Below are 22,176 nucleotides of genomic sequence, written 5' to 3'. Positions count from 1 at the left end.
GAGGAGAAAAAAAATGTCTTGTTTCTTTTTCTTCATACATGAATCACTGGCATTCAGTTCATTCAGTGATTTGAACATTGAACAAAGTTCTAATGAAAGGTTACATCGCTGCTTTTTTAACTGCAGGATGTTCCATATGTAGCCTCTGCGGGGTTTTTTTTTGCAGTCTACCAACTAAATAGGATATCCCATATCTAGCCCAATATGGGTCAAGTAGCAGAAGACCGTTAGTCTCACAGACTCTATTGCAGAGTTAATGGCCTTCTTGTGATCAGCTAAAGATGTATCATATTGACCACTGTTTAATGCAAGTTTGGTCTGTCAGATTTTGAGCCTTTAAAATCTTTCACTGTTAAGTAGGCAGAACATAGCATTGGTTTATACCTTTTTTTCATTAGACTGCTTATGAATAATCACTTCATGCCTTTCAGATGGTATTTGAGTCATCTTCCAAGTCAAATTTGTGTTCGGTTGTGTATTTGTTATGGAAATTTTGTTGAAATTATGTATGTCATTAACAGAAATTTTCTTGTATTTAGATATTGAGCATGCTGTACAGTGAATATCAAACACTTTATATTTGTTTTACAGTACAAGGAACAAATTAAGTCACAAATATGAATGTACTTTCAAACTGTGTGGTCAGTGTTCCAACAAAGAGTTGATATGAATTGATAGATTCCCTACTGATTCAATTCTTTCTATTCAATTCAATTCAATTTAAATTCCACAAATCTGATAAGCCCAGTTACATCAAAGCATAGAGGCATGTGAAAATGTACAAAGCAGAGGCTATGAGTAAAATGATGATATGTAGAAAGGTTAATCCCAAGGATTCAGACAAGGCTTTTTCAATCATCTGACTGACTGTTTTGCTTTTTCCCTGCTTTTTTTTTTGGGGGGGGGGGAGGGGGAGGGGGAGGGGGAGGGGGAGGGGAGGGGGAGGGTATGTAATGGATGGTATAAAAACAATTCTTTACATTTTGATTGTCTTTGTATTTATCATCATTCTTTCTGTATTCATCCTCTATTGGCTGTTCTGAAAGTCTGAAGTTGATACACTGGATCGGATTTAGGGGGAGGGGCACTTTCTCTAAGGCTCATCTTTTTGTTGATGTAGAAAAAAATCAATCTTGTTCCTGTTGCAACCAATGTAGTATCCTCTTCATGGCCACTGCGGCCAGTTTGCACTTTTGCATGAAGTGACAACAAAAAAAGTCACGAGAACACGGTTCAGTAATCACAAAACACCCATACCAATCTCACGACACTTCTTTTTTCTTTTCTTTTTTAGATGAGAGAAGATCTGGGCACCGTTTCTTGAAAGTTGTCAGCCCTGACAAGTTGTCAGTCTCTGACAATCACCATATTAATAGTCATGGACTAGAGCTTCTCAGCCGGTCAAAACCAAGGGTGTTGCTAAAATTGTTAGGGCTCTCATGAATTGGTGCCCCGATTATGGTATATCCTTCACCATGCATCATGTGATAATATTTTGATTTTACATAATAAAGGTAATCATGACTGGAACACGAGAGTTGGACATTGACCATGATTGATTGTAAGTTCAGCGCTCAGATGCTTCTAGCAAGTAATGTATTTTGTAGACATCTAACTTCTTTCGGTTAATTTGTTAAACTTCCACTCCAATGTTATATGTTGGACATTCAGTATCCCTATTACCTTTTCCAAATATGGCCGAGTTATTTAAGTTTGATGACAGAATAATGGTAAACACAGAGTGTAAACATTGAAGAACATGCAAATGCTTTAATCTGTGACAATTTTTGTATGTTTTGCCGTGAAGTCTTCGACAATGAATGTGTAAGAAAGTTTGTTGACTCGAAGCAGTACTGCCTCTTGAACGTTGTCTTGCAATAAAGAAACATCGGATATCATTTGTATGAGCTCGCCTTCTGGTGTGATGTCATCTTTTAATGTATGACTTCTCGTCCACTGCTCTCCGTGTCACATAAAATTCGTTTCACACCAGTCTCGTCTACGAGAACACGAGTTTGACTAACTGCGCCACACATTGCTCGATCAACCCAATCGACACTCTTAGCTGTTTGTAAGGTACCTTAACTCCTTGAATATGAAGACTTAAAATTGGACATGACTACAAAGATCTCAGATAGAACATGACAAATAATTTGTGGAATCGCGATGCCTTGTACACTATATTGATTATTGGACCTGTCTGCACATAACTTACTATCCAGAACTTGCCTTTAGAAACAAAGGATGGAAATTCATACACAAAGTGGAAGAAAAAGAAGGAAAAACATTTATGAAGAAGTTAAAAACAATAATAAACTACAATGTAAGACTAATAACTAAAACTTAATTCAGGAATATTTCCTCCAGTAAATACATGTACAAGTTTCCGTTTTTGGCATGCGCACGTATGAACAAACTCATTTCATGTGAAGTATACTGTCCACTTCAAGGGGTCGCGTTGGCTCTTTAAATACCAAAAAAGAAGATGAAAACCTAATCACCCCCATGGGAAAAATGATTTAAAATAAGACAAAAAACATGACTTTCCAAAAGATCCGACCGAGATTCTTCCCTTCGAAGGGGGAGGGTGGAAGGTACATGTACCATTGACCCTTCACTACCCTTGACCCACTCTTCCCTACCACCCTCCCTCAAACCCCCCCCCCCCCAAAAAAAAAAAAAAAAAAAAAAAAAAAAAAAAAAAAAAAAAAAAAAAAAAAACACGTCCAAAGAATGAAAAGTCCGCTGCCCCTGGAGTTGATATTATTTTAACAACCCTGACGAACTGTCAAAGTCATTAGATTTCCGGCGGCATGGCGGCGTGACGGCCAGCAAGCTTCCCGTTGTCGTGTGCAGCCGTGCGTACTGGATTATTTCAAATCTTCCCATCCCATCACTTCTTCAACATTCCTTTACTGTAACTTCATAGTTTGACCATGTAAGGTCAGTGAGAGCCAGCTTTAATAGCCCAAGGCTGTGCCACCGGTGAAGCAGCTGTGAATCAGAAGCGGGGCCATTATCAAGTTTGAGTGTTTGCCAAGTCAGTCATGGATTCATATACCCTCCGCACCCTTTTTCTATTTGCGTCTGTCGTGCTGATCGTTGACCACGCCCTGTCCGCCGACACCGTGCCCGACTCGCGACGACACCTGGATAAGCGGTCATCGTCAGACAGGAAGACTCTGAATGACGCGCGAAGTTTTCTTGCAGACTACAATGAGCAGGCGGTGAAAGTGTTTTTCAACCAAGTGGAGGCCACCTTCACGTACCTGCTGAATCTCACAGATGAGAATCAAGCAAGGAATGTAAGTCCGATTCCTATTTTTGCGCGGCGTCACTTCAACCTCTCATTTATCATCAGTATATCTTTTTATAGTTAATTTCGATTACTGTAATGATGGCGATGATGTTGATGATAGACTTAATAGCAATAATGATAACGATAATGCGTTAATTGAGTGTGTGGCTTTGTGCGGTGAGGTGTTTATGTGTGACGAATTTGCGATGTCAACATGTGGGAATCCCGAGAAGGAATGCGTGAATTCTTTCTTGGTAGTTTCAAGAAGAGCGAAACAAGCCAAACTTCTAAGAGACGACGGTAACTAACAATAGTTATTTTCACAAATGAGTGTAATGATAATGATAGCACTAACATTCATGTTGATGATAAAGCTTGTACTCATAAAGCCTTATTCATAACCAAGTTCTCCTCTGTGCGGTGTAAGCACTGTTCTTACCGGCCTTGCCATTATCATTACCCTTATTTCCAGAAACTCATTTATACACTGGGTTGCAGGAGGAGTCATTGGTGCCTTGTCTGAAAGCCAGGGGCACAGGGCAGGATTCAAGCTCCTGACCTCCAGGGGTCAGGTTCATAAAAGTCTTCTGAGAGACATTTCGCCAATAAGACACACCTATGAGAGACTTGATGAAATGGATTTTACTTCTTTTTGAAAGTCTCTCATAGCTAAATGATGAAAGCCTTTGGCCATTCTGATATTTATATAAAGACTTTCATGTGATGACTCCATGAGACAGACCTCAGGTGCAAGACCAGGCCTCGGACTATCACTTTGACCTCTGTGTTTCCACAGAATGCCTCATGACAGATCATAAAACAGATAGCCCTTCGAAGGAGATTGCAGAGAAGAAGAAGTGCAAAAGAAAAAAAAAAGAAGAAGAGAAGAACAAGTTGAATAACAGCTGACCGCATATTATCAATTACGAATATTTTGTCATCTCGTTATAATTACATATCACACGATGCTTTATAAAGTGAGTTGTCGCCGTATCATAATCTAATTTTATTGGGTTTAAATAGCGTACGTCAACAATCAAGATAATCATATCCTCACAATAAATCCCTATGAGCAAAAGAAATAAAACACATTCTGATTAGATTTGGAAGTGGACGATGATTGGGATCAGGCTGAATGTAGAACATAATGTGACAATGTTTAATTTATAACTCATTATTTTTTTTTCACGTTAAGACATTTTGAACATTTTATAATAGAAAACACATAATGCGTGTGACGTTGCCAAGCATTTGCAAAAGACGTTATTTACAGTTCATTAGAATATAAAAAAAAGAATATATATATATATATATATATATATATATATATATATATATTTACATACATATATTACCACACAAACTATTGCGCATTTGTACACTTGTACACCGTGATAATACAAAATTCGCTCATGTTTCTTTGAGTAGTTGAAAATGACATATTTCACAGGGGCGGATCCAGGAATTCTGTAAAGGGGGGGGGGGGGGGGGCGTGACTAATATTTCTGGTGCCACTTCCGGGTTTCATTTCATTGCTTTTTTTTTTTCTTTTTTTAACGAAGGGGGGCGTGCGCCGGTTGCGCCCCCTCTGGATCCGCCACTGTTTCATTAAAGGATGATAACTTACTGATGACAGACAGTCGAAGGGAAATGGAAGAACTATACAGGTCAAGCACGAGCTTTTGAAGCTACATAGCAACTCTGCATGTCAAATGCATTACAAACCAGTTGACCAGAACAGTGTCAAAATAAAGTACGGGTGAGAGGATAACTTCCTTGAAATTGAACCTCTTCCTTCGAGGAAGCCACTACTGTACCTGGGATCAGATATAATGACATCTGGTAAATCAAACACAAGTGAAGCGGAGCATGAATTCCTAGTCTGCTTGATAGCGAGTTAATAACGGTATGTCCAGCTGTCCAGCTGCGTCCCTGAGAACAAATCATAACGACGAAAATATGACAGGCTTATCGTATGATTATCAACATAAATTTACTCCGCAGCGTGTGTCGCTGCACATCCGGATGGATGGCTTTGAAACGAAAGACATTTACAATAACATTATTTCTGCGGTGTATAAACATAAGGAGGTTATGCACTTTTATAATTCAGTAATTTCTTTATATAAAACCTGCAATATACACTTCCTTCAACCTTAGCACACAGTGTCCACACTCTATAGAGGAGATGATAAAATTTATTTCTTATTATATTCTTATTACATATTAAACATCTTCATGGTTTTCTTTAATACATTGTACAGAACCTTCCCAAACATGTTCTGTCATTGTAGACTAAACTTTATGAACATTACCTTCGGATGAATTTGTAACCTGGTTTTTAGCAACCTGTCTTCAGGGAACTAGGGGAAAAAATGTAAAGTTTTTACATTCTATAATGCACATGTACTCTATTATACATACATTATACATATCATACACATTCTATCATATACAAATAATATATGTCAAATCTTCACAATAATATCCAGTCTTAAAGTTAGTGGCAGTCTTTGACGACATAGAAACAATGTTGCCTTTTGTTCTATGCCGAAAATATTACAGTCGTGTTCGAAGCATAACAATGATGGGATGTGGTATTACCCTGTATGGGAATGTACATTTAGTAGTCAATGTCGTTTTTAAAAGATATCCTTGCAACTTATTATTATCTTTTTATTTTACTCAAGTGCGATGCATCTGATCATCAACATTTTCATATTCATAAGACTTATCACCATTGCATATCACCATTTCTTGCAGTCCGAGGAGAGCTTAAAGGCTGCAAGTTTTGATAAGAAGTCGGCTGCGGCAGCTCGAGAGTTCGATGGCGCTCTATCTACATTTCCTGATGACGTCACACGTCAGCTGACCTTCATTAGTCAGATTGGTATCTCTGCCCTCGACAACCAAACAGTCGCCGAGGTAAACTTCTCAACTGCACGGGAAGCGCAGGGATACCTTAACCGCACGAACAGCTATACTGCTTAGTGGTACAATTGCAACTATCCCCATATACTTTCCGTTAAAGATTAATCACATTCACAAGCTCATAAGTTCAAGTAAAATAGACTCGATTCGCACAATGGCTTTATCACAGTATCTGATAAGAATCTTAACGTTTTTCTTAAATTTAAGATCGTTTAGTTATCGCAGTGCCACCTATAGAAGAGCACGTATAGTAAGAAAGTTTTGAATCGAACGTGCAAGACTTCATGCAGTTCTGTCTATCTCACCATTTTCTTTCCTTATGAAATGTTCCTTTTTAAGACTTTCAATTATTTGGGCAGCATTATAATTTCATTATCATGATTACAATGTTCATGGTTTGTCTCTGTATGGATTTGCTAGCATTGTCCTGTGTTTATTCATGTTTATGTTTGTGTAAAGTGTGTATGCATATGCGGTAATTTCGTATGTAGTTTAACCGCCTGACCTCGGAGATGAGCGAGACGTACAGCACAGCCACGGTGTGCCGGCCCGAGCAGCCCTGGAATTGCGTCACTCTCGACCCAGGTGGGTGTCTTCAGATCTGTACACTAAGGGATGTCATTGGTGATCTATCACTTGGTCTACTCTCACTTCGTCCAATGGCAATTTAGTCTAAAACCAGTTCGTCTAATGGCCATTTAGTCCAATTGCCACTTAGCCTCATCAGCAGTTGGCCTACTTCAAGATGGGTTATGCCCATTTCGTCTAGCTAATGCTCACAGTTTATTAGACCAAATGGGGAAAAAATCCCAGTGAGACAAAATTGCGATTAGACCATCTGGTTATTAGACGAAACGATTATTAGCCAAACTGATGGGTATTACAATGTACTAGTGGTCCAAGTGAGGATTAGACCAAATGGCATTAGACGAAATTGATAGTAGACCAAATGAGTTTAGCCCTAGTGGTGTAAAACGAACTGGGAAGTAGACCATCTGATAGTAGACCAAGTGGCAATAAATCTATCAGTTGCCAATATTGTTCTCTCTTGTCTAGATAGGGTTTGGGCCATGTTTCGCTAATTTGGGAACTATAGTTATCAAGTCAAACAATGAAACCACTGTTGGGACAGATTCAGATCAGGGGTCCGTTTCATATAGTACTTGTCATCAGTGACAAGTTGTCATAGATGTGACAAGCTACTGAAATCCTTGCATCTGATTGGCTGAGAGCAAATTTGTCATAGAAATGTGGCAGTTGTCACTGATGACAAGTTTTATGAAACAGGCCCCAGATGTAATTCGGAATGATATATGGCAGGGTGGGAGCAGGATAATGTTCCAGAATGGCTCAGTGAAACAATTCTTAACTTCTGAGGACTTATTGATCCCAAAATTGTCCTTTATGATCTGTTTAACTGAACTTAAACCATAGGATTGATGTTAGAGCTTGGTAAAACAGGCCCTGGTCTGCAGCAGCACTCCCCCTAGAGAGGAATTCTTTATTGTAATAACATTCATAAATTAAACGCTCTCTCCCTCTACATGACCATAGTAGTATCCATTAATCCCCTACACACACTTCTATCTATGAATACATCGTATACTACATTGTTGATCATCACTGTATATCGTTCCTAAAACCCTCATTAAGACGAAAATACTGTACGTGATCATAGAAATGAAAATGAACATAAAGTTTGACGGTAATATACTCTAGAGTCTATCGGGCATAATGCAATTTCCTCTCAACTTACAACATGTCTCTCTTTTTCATTCTGCAGATCTATCAGAAATTATGGCATCTTCAACGGACTGGGACGAGCTGGTGTGGGCGTGGAAAGGGTTCCGCGATGCGGTGGGTGTGCCAAACAAACCTTTGTACGCAAAGTACGTCGACATTGCTAATCAAGGGGCACGGGAAAATGGTAGGAAGGTTTATAACCTATATTCGTAAGCCACTATAAATTTCTTAGTGTCTTTATAGGTAAACTATGCAACTACTTCGATCAGTCTTTAATAGTAACGGTTGAGGTTGTTATAATCTATAAAAAATAAATTAGTTGTAATACGTAAGTACACGTGTGATTTTTTTTTTCATTTAAAACAAGAAAAGGAAATTCGCGCAACAAGGAACTAGCGCGAAATCAAAGGCATGCGAATATTTTGTTGCTTGCCATAAGTCCGTTGAGTAGTTAATGTCTTGATTCTGCGCAATCAAAAACAAGCGAAACTCCTCTCAGCGCCTAAAATTACTCACACGAAAACATTCTGTTTTACAAGAGTATGCTTAACCTTTAGAGAAGAATTCTTCACGAGCATAGTGAAATTGATGAAGTTTGATAAATTATAGATTCTTCTGAGGAGTTTAAAGAGGAACGTCAAATTCCACTCTTTTACCCACAGAACATACGGTGGAACACATTCCATTCTTTATTGCTGTAAGCTACATTTACATAGATTTTTCACTTTTATATACCAAATGTAAAAAAAAGAAAGAAATGAAACAAACTAAGAAGTCTATGTCATACCAGCATATAAACAAAGACCAGGGATAGAAGGACAGATATATTAAGTACTACCATCACAAACACTATCATCATCATCACAAGTACAAAAAAGCAAATATCTTGGTCATGGATGAGGAAAGAGACGATTTTTTTTAATTGGGCCACCTGCAGGATACGAGGACATGGGTCACTCCTGGAGGTCTGAATACGGAGACGATGTGAAAGAGAAGGTCCAGGAGATCTACGAGGCTATCTTACCTCTCTACAAACAGCTCCATGCTTACGTCAGACGCAAACTCCATAATGTGTATGGCGACAGGATTGATGTCAAGGGTTATCTACCGGCCCATGTCTTCGGTGAGAGCATGTTATGAATATTGTATTTCGAGAAGAGACGCGACGGTTCCTTTGTTTTGAAAACAAAAAAGTTATTATGCTTTTGATTTTATTTCGTCAATCGTTTGCGGAAAAAAACGATCAGCGCATCCCTAATTCAATGTATGTTAGTTCAGAAACAGAAATGGGAAGAATACTTTACCGTAAATGTGTGAAAAGTAAGCAAATGAAATGTTTATTTTACTGAATCTTAATTCTGACAAAGTAACGAAACCTAAAGTACAGTGTGCATTCTTGATGTTTTAATAAGCACAAGCAGTGTTTTGATAAACCCTAAACTTTTATGCATACAAACATACAGAAGCACAAATAGCTCACCAATGCAAACATACAAACACACACACACACACACACACACATGCATACACACTCGCGGGATCGGAAAAATTTCAGAAAATAAAAGAGAGCTAGATAGATTTACAAAAAAAATATAGGTAGATAGGTAACAGACAAGGAAAAAAAAGAGAGGGAAAAAGAAAAAAAAAGAATAGAGAAAGACATTCATATGTCTCTATAGGTAATGTTTTATTAACATTCAGTGCTCACACAATACAATTAATGATGTAACGAGTTGTTTTATTTTACGGCACTGGCTGTATTGCATCACCCAATCTTAGTTCCTTTTCTGTCAAAAAAATCAACCAAATTAAAAACAAACAAACAAACAAACAAAACAAAACAAAAAAGGTCCGGCAACATTAAACATGCATGACATTGAAGACATTAGCAACGAGTTCCATTTTCCTTTCAACTTTAGGTGAGATGTGGGGACGATTCTGGGACAACATTTATAACCTGGTGGTGCCTTACCCAGACAGACCAAATATTGACGTCACAGACACCATGAATCAACAGGTGAAGTATCTAATCAATGAAGTAATGTACCTCGAAGACGTGCGTGCCCCATCGACAAACAAAATATCTCAACTTCATCACGAATATCTTAAGACAGTTCAGTTTTCGGTGAGGGAGGAAATTGAAAAGCAAACATGCATGAAGACATGCACACACAGAAACATGTATACAAGCATCTCTTTATCTGTCTACCTATCTATCTATCTATCTATCTATCTATCTATCCATCCATCTGTCCATATACAGTCTATCTACTTATACATGTATAACTACCGGTGTTTAGATTTCTACACATATGCATACGCGAATATTTGAGATCTTTACTGGGCCCCATTTCATAAAAAGTTGATATGATAGCAACTCTTGCTGGGATGGCAATTGTCATGTTAACGACAAGAATCCAGCTTCCTAATTGGCTGTTGCTATTGGAAGTTGGCATTCCAGCAAGAGTTGCTATCCTAACATCTTTTATGGAAGGGGGCCCCTGGTCTATAGTGGCGTCTTGAATGTAAAATTGTTCGCAGCAATGTGTAAGTGAAACAGTCCCTGGACCTGCTTGGTGTTAACGTTAGCGTACTGATCTGGGGAAACATATCTGTGTATTTATTCTAACACTCCTTTTCACTTGTTATATTACCTATACTAGCGTCAACTATAAGAAGATGTCCACAGACAAAATTTGCCGCTACATTTTAATAACACAAGTCTTTTCCAACATACTATAAAATGATGATGGTGATAATAATAAGAATGATAACGATAATGATAGTAATAATAATAATAGTAATAACAATAATAATAATGATAACAATAATGATGATGATAATAATAATAATAATAATAATAATAATAATAATAATAATAATAATAATAATAATGTATGACTAATTTGGCGCGAAATCCACTCTGCAGAGTGCTCAAGGCGCATAAATACTATCATTACCTCGGTCATTGGATCATAACACCGATCTGTTTGTATCCTCTCAGGGTTACAACGCCACCACACTGTTTGAGATGGCCAACGAGTTCTACGTTTCCATGGGACTGCTTCCTGTCAGGGATGAATTCTGGGAAAACTCCATGTTTGTCAAACCTGATGACGGTCGTGACGTGGTATGCCATCCCTCGGCCTGGGATCTCTTCGACAACAATGACGTCAGGTGATTAAAACTCTCAGGTCTAATCAAATTGCCCCAAAGAATATAGACCGCGGGTTTTTGTTTGTTTGTTTGTTTGCTTGTTGTTGTTGTTGTTTTGTTGTTGTTGTTGTTGTTTTTGTTTTTGTTTTTGTTTTGTTTTGTTTTGTTTTGTTTTTTGGGGGGGGGGAAGGGCATCGTTCCCCGTCATGATGTCAAGAAGAAATGCATACCATGGAATGTGTAAAACTTTTTAAACATGAGTACATACATCTACATATATTTTAGTCATGTATTATATAGACATTAAATACTCGATATGTACTGTATATACTTATATACAGTGTAAATATTTATCGAGTATTAATGGCTATATTCACCTATTCATCGTAGCATTTGGAAACTTCCCCAAGCTTGAAACTAACTTGACCAATTCGTTCTATACTCAGGTTGAGATCAATCTCTCGTTTTTTTTTATAGTGTATTACATTGGGCTCATACATTTTTGTTTGATTGAATGCAGTGACACGTGAGGTTAAATCTGAATTCACGACATGAATATTTCAACTTCTCGTAGACAACAGGTGAAGTGACAAATCCCCTGAAAACGAATGAAATGATAGGCAACTATCTGATGTTCCAGTCTGTATACTCTCATTCACTAGGATCAGTATCTGCACGGAGATTACGATGAGATATTTTCTGATCGCCCACCACGAGCTCGGTCACATCCAGTACTTCATGCAGTACGAGGACCAGCCTGTGGCCTTTCGAGACGGAGCCAATGGGGCCTTCCACGAGGCCATTGGGGAGGTTATGTCCCTCTCCGTAGCCACGCCCAAACACCTGCAGGAAGTTGGACTCTTTGAGGGACTAGAAGAGGGGGATTTCGGTATACTTTCTTAGAAGTATAGAAACAGCAGCTTATATATATATATATATATATATATATATATATATATATATATATAAATAAATGAATATATATATATATATATATATATATATATGTATATATAAAATGTTGAGAATTCATGTATTGGCTCCACGAAGAAACGAAGAAATAAACTGGTGATGCAATTTTTTTTTTTGCCAATAAAGAATGACTTTATTCGACTCGAATTTTCAGCGGCCTCCGCCTTCTTCAGGAGTCTTGACTAACAACGATTGTCAAGACTCCTGAAGAAGGTGGAGGCATTACCACGTTATTTCTTCATTATATATGTATATATATATATATATATATATATATATATATATATACATATCTATACATATACATATACATATGAGTAAATAGATAAATATTCAGATATATATGTCTCTCTCTCCATATATATATCTGCATGTATAGGCCTATTCATATTGAAATAAACTTGCTGACTGCTAGAGAAAGAGGGAAAGAGAAAGGGGAGTATAAGAGAAGGAAAAAGCGAGGAAAGAAAGAAAATAAAAGAGAGAAAAAAGGACAACCTATTATCATTATGTGAAGAGCTCAAACTTTAGTGGTAATGGAAACACTTATTATTATATCTCATAGTAACCAATAATTGTGCTTCTTTACAAAAAAGACGTTACCAGAAAATTGAGCTATTTGTGAGTATCACTGGTTGTTGGTACCTTTTAAGTAAGCGTGTCAACACTTTTAAAGGAATGAGTATTCAATCGTAACTAGTAAAATAATTAAGCAACAATCTCTCCTTGCGTAATCTCTTTCCTGTACAGTATATAAGAAAAGTTGGAAACACTTTGGAGTTGAGAGGTTGACTTAATTGACGTCTGTATTTTTCCGCGTTGTTGTTGTTGTAGAAACCGACATCAACTTTTTACTGAAGACGAGTCTGACTACGATAGCGACATTGCCGTTCAGCCTGGGCTTGTCGAGGTGGAGATGGGATCTTATGAGCGGTGTCTATGATGTCAATAACTCCATGGCAAGATGGTGGCAGCTCAAGTAAAATTTGATTTTTGCATTTTTCATTTTTTTGTCCCAATATTTTCTTTTGTTTTCACTGTAAATAAACGCACTTATTCATTACACTCATCATAAGGATAATAGATAATACGGATAACATTATGGTGCACGTAATAGCAATGGTTGTTACATTGTAACAAACTTCACATTTGAATCTTGTATTCAGCCTGCGACCCTTGTCAAGATTTTACCAGCAGTATAGCCTCGTAATATTTGTTATTTACTATTGTTTGGACTCTCTGTTGAAGCAGACCATACAATAAACAGATAAACAGAATCTCCTACTAAAGTAGAAAAGACAATTTCCTATCATTATCATCATTATTACACGTATTATCATAACTAAGTTTGTTACGATAATCATACGTCACGGCACGGTCGTTTTCTTGTCTCTCCATACAGGCGAGATTTGGTTGGCGTAGAACCTCCAGTGCCGCGGTCAGAGAATGACTTCGACCCAGGAGCTATGGACCACTTCATTACTCATTATCCTTTTATTGGGTACGAACACTGTCTTTAGGAATATTCACGCACACATACAGTCAGATGCACAGATATGTTATATAATTACAGACGAATATACATATGCATATTACATAAGACAGGCAGACAGATATAGGTACCAGTATAAACAGGCAGGCAGGATACGTATATAAATATTTCAAGTTAGATTGTATTGCTGAGCTGCATTGAAGGAAAACAATTCTAACACACCAGATTTGATATCATCCGTCAGATGATGCGTAGCGAAGTTGCACTTACAGATTAGTTCTACAGAAAAGAATCTAATTTGCTGTAAAAATTTCAAGATGACTCCACAGAAATTATCAAAGATGGAAGGAACCAAACATGGCAAAGACAATGACGTGTGGCTTAGTTTTCAATATATATATATATATATATATATATATATATATATATATGAGATATGAGAAAGGGAGGAGAAATCGGTGCGTAGCTTTGACATCGTTATTCCTCTTACTGTTCCTCCTTTTTGGAAAAAGCGCAAGAGTTGAAAAATTGGTCTCCGCCGGGAATCGAACCCGGGTCTTTGGCATGGAACGCCAACGCCTTAACCGCTCGGCCACGGAGACGTCATAGCGATTCAGGCAGACCTAAGCTCGAATACCCAACGGACCAACCCTTCAACTCTTTAGCATATACGTTCCTTTTTGGGGCAGAGAGTTATGAATAACGACCAGCCGCGTGCCTCAGCTGGATCTGCAATGAGATTCACGTAGCGGTGAATTGGGATAATGTTTTTGTGAAAGAGATCACCGCTACAACAGCTTTTTGGCTTCTCCTGAATAATTTTGCATATGTGAGATATGAGAAAGGGAGGATAAATCGGTGCGTAGCTTTGACATCGTTATTCCTCTTACTGTTCCTCCTTTTTGGAAAAAGCGCAAGAGTTGAAAAATTGGTCTACGCCGGGAATCGAACCCGGGTCTTTGGCATGGAACGCCAACGCCTTAACCGCTCGGCCACGGAGACGTCATAGCGATTCAGGCAGACCTAAGCTCGAATACCCAACGGACCAACCCTTCAACTCTTTAGCATATACGTTCCTTTTTGGGGCAGAGAGTTATGGATAACGACCAGCCGCGTGCCTCAGCTGGATCTGCAATGAGATCACGTAAGCGGTGGCTTGTACATATATATATGTACATATATACATACATATATATATATATATATATATATATATATATATATATATATATATATATATATGTATAAGCCAGTTCACAGTTAGCTCATGTGCACATTGGTACAGATGTCCTTTCTTTTTTCTCTAATTGGTTAGGCACTTCACTCATTTTCAAAGCAGGATGATGCATAAGCATGCTCATAAATTGTGAGCATGCTTATGGAATTCAAGTTCAAACAAAGAATGAACTTGCGCAGAGCAGGTTGACAAGAGGGGTCTGTCAGTGGACACTTCGGCAGGCATTCATTTTACTGTTTTGTGTTGAATGCATAAACAAAGCCTTTCTACCAACATTACTAAATACCAGGCTTGCTGTCAGGTGGATGTGCTAGTAAGCACTATTTACAAGGGTACATAAATAATCATTACATCAAGGATGCTTATCTCAGTGAATTCAAAGGCAAACATGCCTGATTGTGCAAATGACCTTTTTCTGCTCATGCGCAAAGTGGAACTGTAAACTGGCTTATTATACATTGCATTGTAGTGTGTGTGTCTGTGTGTGTGTGTGTTTTACGTGTGTGCACATTCTATGTGCATGTGTCTATGTGACTCTGTTAGTGTGTCTATGCTTTTGTGTTCGACTCATATTGAAAATGTGATGTAATTCTGCTTGCCTAGATCATGGAGGTACAAAGCAAGTCTTTTCTACCTCCATGCCTATAGATACTACATCCGAACGATCCTCCAGTTCCAGTTCTACAAAGCTATGTGTGATGCAGCAAACCACGAAGGACCATTGCACAGATGTGACTTCTATCAGTCTCGTGAGGCGGGCACTCTCTTGGGGTGAGTCGATTTCAATCATTTTAAAAAGACTATCATTGATTAGGGAAGTGATGAAGTGTTTTAAAGATTAGCTAATTTTCGCAGAATAGTCCTCAAATAGTTGATTATGCAAATGAGTGTTGATAAATATGTTTCACCACGTCATAATTTTCTGCTACGAAAGTGTAAAACATAATGTTATTCCTGCCCAAATAACTTTAATATAATCATCAGTCTGATACATCAAGATTTGAGACTGGGATATAATTGCGGTTGAATCAAAGAAAATAAAAACAAAAAAAACCCCCCCAAAAAAACAAACAAAGCAAAAACAAAACAAAAACAGGAAATATTGATTTTCATGACTCTGTCTACATAGAAAGATGTGTCGACATCAACTTTATTATTTGTACATATTCACATTGCATGTTCAAGAACTGCTCTGTAAAAATTATTGAAATACATGTATAAAAAATGTAAAGTTTCCTTTAATTTTCATCCAATTTTTATCAAATTTTCAGGTTGTGATGGATACAACTTTTGTTATTTCTTTTCAGACTAACTTCTTTTAAAATTGCATTACACACCAGGGATCTCTCAGTGTCAGTTGCAGAGAGTGGAAATAGTTGTGAAATGATGTACACTGCTGGGAAATATACAGTAGGAACCAGTACAACTGTCGGTCAATTTGTCTTCGGTAGATTGTCTCCAAAAGGCTGAAAATGCAAATGCAAATGTTACCGCAGGCAACGATTTGGAGAAAATTTGAGCCTCAATGTCATCTCTTCACGATGATTCTCTTTCAAATTCTGCAAATCTCAAAAGTCACACATCTGTTGATGTTTATTCATTATCGTTCGAATAGTCCCAAATGTTTCCCCCCATTTCCTGGCGGTTTACCTTTTCCTGGCACTTGTGAACTAAGAGTCAAGGAATAGGTTTTGCTAACACAAAAAGAGAAATTCCTCAGTCTTACTTTAGGTCCCTATGACAAATATAATTCTACAATACTGTAGACCAAAATGAGGATGAATTTGAAATAATACAGACGTAGAATGCCGGCCTGAATGCTAAACACGACTGTAATTTTTTTAATGTATTCTTAAAGGCGGAATGATATCGACCTGAAGGTTTATTTCTTATAATACAAGGATACAGGGGACTTTAATATAGCAATGGTAAAGGCAGGCCATAGATAATAGATTACCTGAAGAAAATTTTCTGTCCGTGCGCTTTATTTTGTCTGTCCACCCTCACGCAGAGACATGATGTCAATGGGAAGAAGTCGCCCATGGCAGGAGGCCATGGAGGTCATTACGGGACAGAGGGAGATGTCAGCTGACGCCATTTTGGAATACTTTCAGCCCCTCATGGAATGGCTGGAACGGACCAATGCTGAGAATGGCGAACAGATCGGCTGGGACTCCCACTCTGGTAAGCAGGCAGAGGTGTAGAGGTCATGGTAAAGGGTCTGTTAATGGGCATTTCGTTACTAGTAATATTTGGGATGAAGTATGTGAACCTGTTCGTTCCTTGCGTGTGTTTGTGTGCTGGGGGGAGGGGTGCCTGGTTTTTACTGTCCTACATGCCTAACGGTGCAGTCTATTTTGTAATTCTCGTTATAACAGTATAAAGGAAGCTCTTAAAGGACAAGTTCACCTTCATAAACATAAGGATTGAGAGAATGCAACAATAATAGTAGAACACATCAGTGAAAGTTTGAGGAAAATTGGACAATCGATGCAAAAGTTATGAATTTTTAAAATTTTTGTGTTGGAACCGCTGGATGAGGAGACTACTACAGCTTGTGAGTCATATGCGTACAACAGTATAAAGAAAATGTAAAAGAAAATTCCACATATTTTCACTTTTTTCGCATAATAAAAAAAGCACTTGACTTGCCTCTTTCTAAAGGCGGGGGGAATAATATTACCCATAACATTTGTCGGTAACGAGACAGGGGAATGTGTACGAAATTCTCTTTATATTTTCCTTATATTGTTGTACGCATGTGACATCTAAGTTATACATACACTGCAGTAGTCTTACTCATCCAGCGGTTACTGCACAAAAACTTCAAAAATTCATAACTTTTGAACGGATTGTCTGATTTTCCTCAAACTTTCACTGATGTGTTCTACTAATATTGCTACATTCTCTCAATCCTTATGTTTATGAAGGTGAACTTGTCCTTTAATCTTAGTACCTTTCATTTAAAGGGGATGGCTAGTAGCTGATTAGTGGGAATCAGTGCGTTCAGTGGGAATGCTGGGGGATGATTGTTCCAATCCTTGTGGGATTCATTTAAGAGTACATATATCTATTGTCATGTGAAAATTATTTGCTTCAGAATGGTCTCATATTCAAGTAATGTGCAGTTTAATGTTTCCAGGTTAGCATGCCTGTACAGTGACGGGGCGATCATAAAAGGATGGTACAGTATTGGTGGAGATGAGAATGGGGCTTTTAACATTTTGCGAGATACCAAGAAAACACTTATGAAATAGTACAGAGCATACCATTTTAAGAGGAATTCTTTGATGAAAAATTGGACTGACTGAAACATCTAACAACAAGGTAAAACAAAGTGATCGTAATAAAATGTGGGTCCCACACTTTATTAGAATCGCTCTGTTTTGGATATCTCAGCCATTTCAAAACCAATTTTCGTCAAATAAACGTTGAATTCCACATGGAATTACATGCTCTTTCATATTTCATAAGAGGTTTCTCATTATCTCACCAAAAAATGTTAGAAACCTGAAATTAGGTCTCAACCAAAATTATACAATCCCTTTAAGACTAACTTTTTTCTTCTCTCCTAGAAATTCCTATATACGGATATAGCAGAATGAGTAACCTTGGGTGTAACCATAATCCATGCCTTTTTTTTTTCATCGGAATCGTTTATCGTCTCTTTAATAGTACAGTCTCCTCTTTATACCTCGATGAGCCAAGCGTTGCGTGCCTCGCGTGGGTTAGTTTTGATCCTTCAACTCCACTTCCTTTGTCTTTTTCTCCTGTCCACTTCAATTTCTTCCTGTTATTCCTTCCACCCTTATCTCCACCTTGTTTTTAATAGGGCTACCACGTGTTTGTATCTGTCCTTCACTCTCTTTCCTTTAATAGTCAAATAACATAATTTTGTTAGTTCAGCAATTTCTTATTGCTATTGAAGAAATTACCTAATACAACCTCTGCTTTTTAGCAGTCCCTTTAATTTCCAATGATATTGATTAGGTATTTGTCATAAAGTTCACAACGCGCATCTAATTCAGTTTACAATATTTTCCTCTTACAATCATGACAAAACGAATCTTGTACTGATTTTGTGTAATAACGTTGAATAATGTGTATTCAAATATATTATTGCTATAATTGCATTTTTGTTGGAAATGAAATAAAATGAAATAATGAAAGAATGAATGACTATTTTTTTATGAATTGCTTAAAATCTAGAAAAAGATTGAGTTAAACGTGATAAGTTTCACTCAAACAGTACAGAAAAAAAAGAGAGAAAGTTTAAATCCGTGGAGTTTGGCAGCAGTTGGTGAAACTGCAATTGGGTTGCAATCACGTGAGGTAGATTAGACAGTGCGATAGTATTATCATCTTTCAACTTTCTTTTGATTTGTACATAATTCGACATGAAATAATTCTTTTTGTCTATGACTCAGCTACTTATTTTCTTCCCTATACAATGTCATTACTGAATCGTTATGTGCAATTCTAGTATAATTCAGAGAAGGAAATTTAGTGAAGATGTGTGAGACTGTGATACTTGTCAGGTCATTCAAGCTGCACTAGCTGGTCTTTCATGGGGTCGTTTGAAGTGTGACGAGACCACTGCACCGGGTTATGCACCCTGCTCTTTTCAATGAATGAATGAAGCGTGATCTTTTACGTGATTGAGCTGTAACTCTCACACACGGGACCATCCGAGGGATCGAAAGAGTATTTTTGCCTCTTACGAGAGTGGACGACATTACACACAACATTGCACAGATAGACTCTGGAATCGAACCCGGGTCCTTTGGATCTGGAGGCACACCTGATACCAAGAAATCACCGTCCTGTGTTGGTGTTAGGAAGTTGAGGATCTCTTTTCTTCCTTTTTTCATGTCATTGAAACGGACAAAACATTTCAGGAAAATAAAGACAGTTTGTCTGGTAAAATCCTCTCATACTTACAAATCTGATTGTATCTCAAAAAATCAGCTCGCTATATCGAGTAAGTTGTGCCTTAGATACGAGCTACTGTACCCCTTCCCCTCCCCCCCCCCCCGTTAAAATGTTCTTAAAACATGGAATTCTTGTCATTTCTTTGCTTATTGAAATAATCTTTCAATTCTCATCAAGATACAGTGACGGCCTATTAGATAACGATTTATACCAACAAACTGAGGACTTGAAAAAATACTCTAAATTAGTACGCGCGAGTGAGCCAAAATGTATTATTTCCGCGTCATCATCATGTTTTCTTCTTATCTCTTTTTGTTTTGATACATTTTGGCGAGCGAGCCGAAAAATTTTGTATTTCAGCTTACAAAACATGGAATTCTTGTCATTTTTGGCTTATCAAATCTTACAATAACTAATAAAGATATAGTGACCCCCCCCGTATGTTCGAAACCGTTGGCGAACTCTTTTGATCCAATCGGCGGTCACTTCAGGACGAAAGAAATTGCAGCCGCTGCTCCGTGTAACATTTTGCCTTCTAACGATGGCATGTGTGAAAACAATATACAGTGTCATTTTGTCCGCTTCATCATCACATGTTGTTCTCATCTTCTTCTTTTTTATATGAATTTTGGCGAGCGAGCGCAGCGAGCGAGCCGAAAATTGTTGTATTCAGCTTACAAAACATGGAATTCTTGTGTGAACACAATAAACATTGTCATTTTGTCCACGTCATCATCATGTTTTGTTTTTATCTTGTTTGATTTGGTTTTGTGCCCCTCCCCCCCCATCCTCTTCCCCCCCCCCCCCCCCGCCACACACACACACACACACTCGTCCGGGCGAGTTTTTTTTTCCTTCTTTTTTTCTTCTTCTTCTTCGGGTTTTGTTTTGGTTTTTTTTTACGTTTTTGGCGCCCCCAAGGAGTGGCGCCCGGGGCACGTGCCCTTCCTTGCCCCCCCCCCCCCCCAGATACGCCACTGGAATGTTCATCATCTCCAAGCAACGACAGTAGACATACAGTTATATTGTTTTGGCATGCATTCTTGGACATTCACGCTTTATCTCCGTATCTATTACGTTCCTCCACTGAGCAAAGTAAATCTTAAAAAAAAGACTTCAGCATTTAAAAAGTCATCTTCGCTAATTCGGCTCATTATGATTCTGTTTTTGTGCTGTTAACAGGATGTTCCAAGCTTGGATGTACCGGTATAGTTGGACAACTCTTCATTGCGGCTTGGATTGCTATTTGGAGATATTGACCAGTGTAGACAGTGCCTCGTAGATAGATGAGAAACTTTAAGCTAAAAAAAGGGGGGGGGTGTGAAAGAGAAGATTCAATTCCTCAAACCACTGTAGACACGGTAGAGTAAGTTCTCACTGCTTAAACTTACGTATAACAGTTAAAAACATTTCTTAGACTTATGAACTTTTGTGCCACGTTTAGCAAGATGAAGTCAATTCTTCTACCTAGCATTTTTAAAACATTTACGTTTGAAACAGAATTAACTTTAAACAAGATAATGCTGACTCCTGTGAAACACGAAGAAACCAAAAACCAAGACTCAGGATGAAGCCCATTGAGTGATTTTTTGTTTATTTGTTGTTGTTGTTCGAAGCATTTTGCATAGAGTTGAATCATCACAGAACATTAAGCACTGGGCCTTGGAAGTCAAATAGTCACGAAATATAAATTCGAATGATTGTCTCTTGCATGATTGAATAAAATGAACAAAATATCATAAAATCAAATATGTCCCGTTGGTTATTTGAGTGCTGGCGTCCATAGTGTGGATTTAATTGATATGGAATGATGCTACTATCATGTTAAGTTACTACAAGATGAACCAAAAAACATAATCTAAACCAGAGAGTTCCAAGTTATTTCTCAGTTTTATTAATATGATCCAGACAACAATTTGCATTATATCATTGTTACAGTTCCAACAAACTTACAACAGTTTCTTGTGTTATACATAGTGCGCACACAAATTATACACAACACAACACACACACACACACACACACGTATATATATATATATATATATATATATATATATATATATAATATATATGTATATATATATCTGTTTGTGAGTACGTAACTGTACTCGCTGAGTGTGTTTTTTACAATGTAAGATGTATTTACATGTTTTTCTGGATTGTCCTTTGTCTTTGCCTTCTGCCTCCTGTTCAATTCAGGAGACAACCTATGCCTTTCATGTTACATTGTTTATTGATATAATAAAGAATGCTGAACACAATATATATAATGTTGGATCCTATTTATGTACATTTTAAACACCAGCTGATAAGGCACATGAGCACAGGAACACACAATGATAACTACCAATAGGTCCCTCTGATGTTTTCTGCCCTGAACTAACAATATCATTGTCTAATGTGCGCTCTTTAA

General features: G+C 37.7%; 1 protein-coding gene and 1 non-coding gene across 2 annotated transcripts; one reads left to right on the top strand and one right to left on the bottom strand.

The window, feature by feature from the left end:
* The first annotated feature begins 3,047 nt into the window (after nucleotides 1-3,047).
* LOC139729286 (angiotensin-converting enzyme-like) lies at nucleotides 3,048-17,033 on the top strand. The gene is made up of 12 exons (XM_071640214.1): nucleotides 3,048-3,305; nucleotides 6,062-6,223; nucleotides 6,721-6,814; nucleotides 8,013-8,156; nucleotides 8,910-9,095; nucleotides 9,892-9,989; nucleotides 10,977-11,149; nucleotides 11,791-12,017; nucleotides 12,935-13,079; nucleotides 13,503-13,601; nucleotides 15,478-15,600; nucleotides 16,841-17,033. Exons 1-12 carry the CDS (start codon nucleotides 3,048-3,050, stop codon nucleotides 17,031-17,033), a joined length of 1,902 nt encoding a protein of 633 aa, XP_071496315.1.
* Trnag-ucc (transfer RNA glycine (anticodon UCC)) lies at nucleotides 14,123-14,194 on the bottom strand. The gene has a single exon. It is a non-coding gene; the product is annotated as a tRNA-Gly (tRNA).
* Nucleotides 17,034-22,176: the final 5,143 nt, after the last annotated feature.

Source organism: Diadema antillarum, unplaced genomic scaffold (assembly GCF_040938485.1).
Source record: "Diadema antillarum isolate AM-2024a unplaced genomic scaffold, OU_Dant_1.0 seq00000233_RagTag, whole genome shotgun sequence".
Lineage (NCBI taxonomy): Eukaryota > Metazoa > Echinodermata > Echinoidea > Diadematoida > Diadematidae > Diadema > Diadema antillarum.
This window is presented reverse-complemented; position numbering and strand designations above follow the sequence as displayed.

What these genes read in the sequence shown, in the direction of transcription:
- LOC139729286 (XM_071640214.1), top strand. Translation starts at nt 3,048, where the DNA reads ATGGATTCATATACCCTCCGCACCCTTTTTCTATTTGCGTCTGTCGTG. An exon ending in TCTACCGGCCCATGTCTTCG is followed by an intron (nt 9,096 to 9,891) that starts GTGAGAGCATGT and finishes TTTCAACTTTAG; the next exon opens with GTGAGATGTGGGGACGATTC. An exon ending in GAGGCGGGCACTCTCTTGGG is followed by an intron (nt 15,601 to 16,840) that starts GTGAGTCGATTT and finishes ACCCTCACGCAG; the next exon opens with AGACATGATGTCAATGGGAA.